The 4,992-nt window shown below is 35.9% G+C and overlaps 1 protein-coding gene across 1 annotated transcript in view; it reads left to right on the top strand.

Moving 5' to 3' along the window:
• The window catches only part of cyyr1 (cysteine/tyrosine-rich 1), a 7,201-nt gene extending 4,231 nt beyond the window's left edge, over window positions 1-2,970 (top strand). The window contains exons 3-4 of the mRNA XM_084105414.1: window positions 646-806; window positions 2,440-2,970. Of these exons, the coding sequence (XP_083961540.1) occupies window positions 646-806; window positions 2,440-2,579 (301 nt within the window). The 3' untranslated portion in view covers window positions 2,580-2,970. The remainder of the gene's footprint in view (window positions 1-645; window positions 807-2,439) is intronic.
• Window positions 2,971-4,992: the final 2,022 nt, after the last annotated feature.

Genomic DNA, 4,992 nt, shown 5'->3' with positions numbered 1-4,992 from the left:
AATATTCTTTTCATGCAAAAGTAACTCTGCAGCTCGTCTGATAAAGATATAGAGACACTTCTTATGGATATGAGCGTGATATTGCTCATATAAATATCCAAGTATATGATACAGCTTTCATTCTTCATGTCAATCATATATTCATGAGAAAAAGCATCAGTTTGAATAAGGAAAGCGGTATCTTTGTCATAGTATCCTTTCAATGGTTAAAGTTGTGCTGCACTTTACACCATTTTGTTTTATTAGTTTATTTTTATTGATCTATTTAGCTTTTTTAAAATTTGAAATATAATAAAGATGTTGTTTGATAAGTGAGATCTCTGATTGATTGTAGTCCTTGAAAACCAAAAAAGTAGTGCTTGAAAAGTCCTTGAATGTCCTGGAATTACATTTTGCACGAACCCTGAGAATAGGCAAGGCAAGTTTATTAATATTAATATTGCACATTTCATACACTATGGTAACCCAAAAGTGCTTTACACAGATGACACAGTTATTAAAGGAACTAAAAGAGTAGAAAGATGATGCATAGACAAACTTCTCATCAGAAAATAACTGAATCAATGATGCAAACATTTTTAAAAAAAATGAAACGAATATGATTTCAGATTCAGCATCACACTGTTGTTCTTGCGTGTGTTTCAGGGGAACGGCTATATCCGGGATTGTGTTCGGCGTAGTGTTCCTGATGGGTGCGGTGGCGGCTGTCGTCCTCTGCATCTGTGTGTGTGTGAAGAACGGGCGCGGGGCGAGAGTGGGCGTCTTCAGCTCCACACACATCAACACCGTGACTCAGGGTTACCCAGGTAACACAACAACACACACAACCCTTCACACACAGAGCGCTCTCTCGCACGTCCAATCACAGTTATCTGCTCTTTAATAGCGTTGGCACACACACATTATTTAGAGATTCAGCTGGACGTTCTTTTAAGTGTTACTGCTTGTTTTCCAGAGAACATTCAAAAGGAACATTTCCATTATGTTCTAAGAATGATGAAGTGGAATGTTCGTCTTCCTTTAATGTCTGACATCAGAGAACATTCAGAAATTATGTTTTCGTAGCTTAATCGGAGCATTCTTAGAACATATTTTTGTCAGCTGGGGCTTTAACGTTTTAAAGGGGTGGTTGATTATGATTTCACTTTTCTAACTTTAGTTAGTGTGTAATGTTGCTGTTTGAGCATAAACAACATCTGCAAAGTTACGACGCTCAAAGTTCACATTTTTTAAGGACTACAACAAACGGCTGGTAGAGACTATGCGACATTCCTCCCGGGTTAGTGACATCACCAACCCTAAAATTTACATAAACCCCGCCCCCGGAACGCGATTTATAGATTTTAATGACAGAATATGCTAATCAATGACACATCAGCTACACACATTTATCAACTAACCATTCAAAAGTTTTAGAAATTTTAAGGACACAAGCTGTTGAAGCTCCGCCCCCTGCGCCGGGAGCAGCAGCTCATTTGCATTTAAAGGAACAGACACAAAACGGTGCGTTTTTGCTCACCCTCAAAAAGTGACGATTTTAACATGCGATATAAAAATATCTGTGGGGTATTTTGAGCTGAAACTTCACACACACACTCTGTAGTCAATAATTTTATCCCTTAAAACTCATCTTTGATCACCAAAATTACAAAAAATATTCTTCATGCCTTAAAATAGCTTGAATGCAACTTTACACCCATGCCTCATTTAGGATACGTATATAGTATAGTACACTTATTACACAGCATTTCGCCACATAAATAATTATGGAGATCAGAGATATTGATTTCAGATTTTAATATCGCACCTGTTTGTATCTCATAATCCAACAGTGTACAAACAATAGTCACAAAATGGCGGCAGCGTTTGTATGAAACGAGAGAGCGAGTCCACGATACTGGATGGCATAATTAAATAACTCTACACAAATACTGGATGGCACGATTGACCAATCAGAATCAAGTATTCCACAGAGCCATGTAATAATAACTAATAACCACATGTTATCAAGCACTGGGGATTTAACCATTTTAACAGTGTTTTGTGAATTATAATCAATTGATATTCATTAATTTGATGGATTTGTCTGCACTGACACTATCGTATGAGAACAAAACTTAAATTGTCTTCAGCTTTACTGCTGAAATTGAGCTTGTTTCATAATTGATACATTTTTACAGTTATTTTACTGTTTATTTTGGTGCAACAGCTTTGAAACAATGTATTGTGTAGAGCGCTGTAGAAATAAATATGTCTCGTCTTCATGATTTTGTATAATCTTCACTAATTACTTTCACATGTTGGCGTCTTAAAATGTATTGCTGGATTTTTTAAAGATATTGTCACTAACCAAAATACATGTTGTTGTATTTTTGTATTGCGATATATATTGTGACACCCCTAGTGCACACATTAATCTCCAGCTCTTATGTTTGGCAGGTCCTCCTCCTCCGTACAGTTATGATTATGAGATGTATCCTCCTGATCTCCGGCCGCCTCCATACACACCGACTCCACCCAGAGCACACACACACACACACTCTCCACCTCCACCCTATCCAGGAGACAGCCGGAAATGAGCCTGTTTTCTGCTGATGATGAGGATGATGAGGATGAGGAGGATGAGGATGAGGATGAGGATGAGGATGAGGATGATGATGATGATGATGATGAGGATGATGAGGATGATGATGATGATGATAATAGTTGCACAGAATCCCTGCACAACACAAGACCAGCGCTCTGGGAATGAATCGGAGGATTTGCGAAGATGCTTCTCATGTGGGGATTTGAATATTTTTTTATTAATGCCATGGATATTTATGGTCTCACGAATCTAACGAACACTAATAAAAGTTATTTCGAGCAGCGTGAGACCAGGACAGGCCTACAAACTGTTCAAAATCAGTGTTATTTTTTTCATGACAAATGAAAAGGCTGTTAATATGGGAATAAACTTCATATGTATTATATATGTATTATATTCTCATACCTACTAAGTGTGTCTCGATTAATCCGCTGAGGAAATAATAGGATTGTGGATGCAGAAAAATGTGTTTGTTCATATGCATAGAAATTTGAAAGGACTAATAGGGCAACTTTTATGTATTTTATGTATTATGTATTATTACGAGATTCCAACTCGTAATTCCAACTTGTAAACTGGGAATTTTCTGTGAGTTCCGACTTGTATCACGTGACCGCAGGATATTATGAAAACACAGCAGGTGCAGTTCACTGTTCTCAGAAAACTACCGATTGTGTCCAAACAGCAAAGCTTTAACGCGTTTTATAGGTCAGTGTTTACTTTTCATAATAAAACCGAAGCCTGCATGCTTTTTTTTTTGCAAGGTGATCCTTGCATGTGTGCAGGTATTTCTATCGCACAATTTGTTATCATTATGTTTAATTAATTGCTGCCTTTAAAAGCTATTTTTCCTCACACAGTCAATAAACTACACTAAAATACAAATATATTTCATTCACAAACCCTCTAAACGTCCACACGGGGGCAGCAAATAACTGAAGTCTCATGCGCATAATTCAATTCTCTACCTGCAATATACCTATACAAGACATTTAATGCCTTTATTTTATTTTTTACAAATGCAAAATGAAATGCATGTATTAGATGAGCAATAACGACATAAATTACAGTGAAAAGCTAAAAAATAAACCGATTATATTTGAATTTTTTTAAATAAATGTAACAAAAATTGTTTGAAAAACAAATCTGAAGAGTAATTTTTTTTGGTTATTACTATATTTTATTACTAAGATTATGTTTTAAAAAATAAAATAGCCCAATAAAATAACAAAAATGTATTGAAAAACAAATCTGAAGAGTAACATTTTTTTTTATCACTATATTAATATATTTCATTACTCATAAAATGTATGTTTCAGGCAAGCAGCGACCAAACAAGCTGAAATAAACAACAATACAGTATTTATGTAAAATATAAATTATATAATATGAATATAATGTAAATTATATAATATGAATATAATGTATAATATTAATACATTATACATGAATGTCAATATAATATGAATATAATGTAAATTAATATGAATATAATGTAATGTATATTTAACTTTAAAATAAAAATATGTATAAAATAAAGGTTTTAGATGGAAGAGTAGTCTTAGATTTTATTTTAATGTTAGTTTGCAGTGTTTTCAGGCATTCCCTGCCCCCCTCCCACACATTCATCCCGCGTCGCGTCACATGACGCGTTGTTCTTCTGACTCGCCTTCATCGCAGGCGCATCGCATTCTTCTGGGAGTCGACACGAAACACACACCGACATTTTACAGCAAACGGATATATTTACTCGATAAAACCCAGCACTGTTTGTTGGAAGCACAGAGGAGAGGAGCAGAATGGGGTGTCGAGAGGTTTTCATATTCCTGATGGTCGCGACATCGACGCTCGCCGAGGTAAGACATCGACAAAAGATCGGATAGCGACGCGGAACGCTGATCAATGTGACCATCAATGTAACAAGTCGATTCAATGTAACGATCACAGCAACGTTAGATACACAAAACCGGCTACGATTCAACAAAAACAGCGGCGAATGCACATTTCGTTCGCAAACATCGCGACGATTATTATTTATGCGTTCAGAACGAGGTTAAATAGGCTTAAACAATCATTTATTTATTTTTTGAGTCAAATTATATTTTGTTTGCTCGGTTGGTGTGGATTTTTTCCGGTTGCATTGGAAATATGTCTCGCGATGAAATCGCTACATGTATCGTGCGATGTTTTATACCCAGAGTGAGAAATACGCTACTGTGTAACAGATCCACTAAATATTAATACGAAAACTGTCAAGCTGAAGGTGAAACCCTCAGATCATAAATGCTCGATCTGCTGCGGTCGCGTGATTATCTTTATGAACATAATTTGACATCATATTCAGTGTTTCACACATTCATTGCTGTTTTATATCGACTCTGTTTTGATGTCGATCCAGATAGTTA

Source organism: Abramis brama (genome assembly GCF_963993115.1).
Source record: "Abramis brama genome assembly, chromosome: 2".
NCBI lineage: Eukaryota > Metazoa > Chordata > Actinopteri > Cypriniformes > Leuciscidae > Abramis > Abramis brama.
This window is presented reverse-complemented; position numbering and strand designations above follow the sequence as displayed.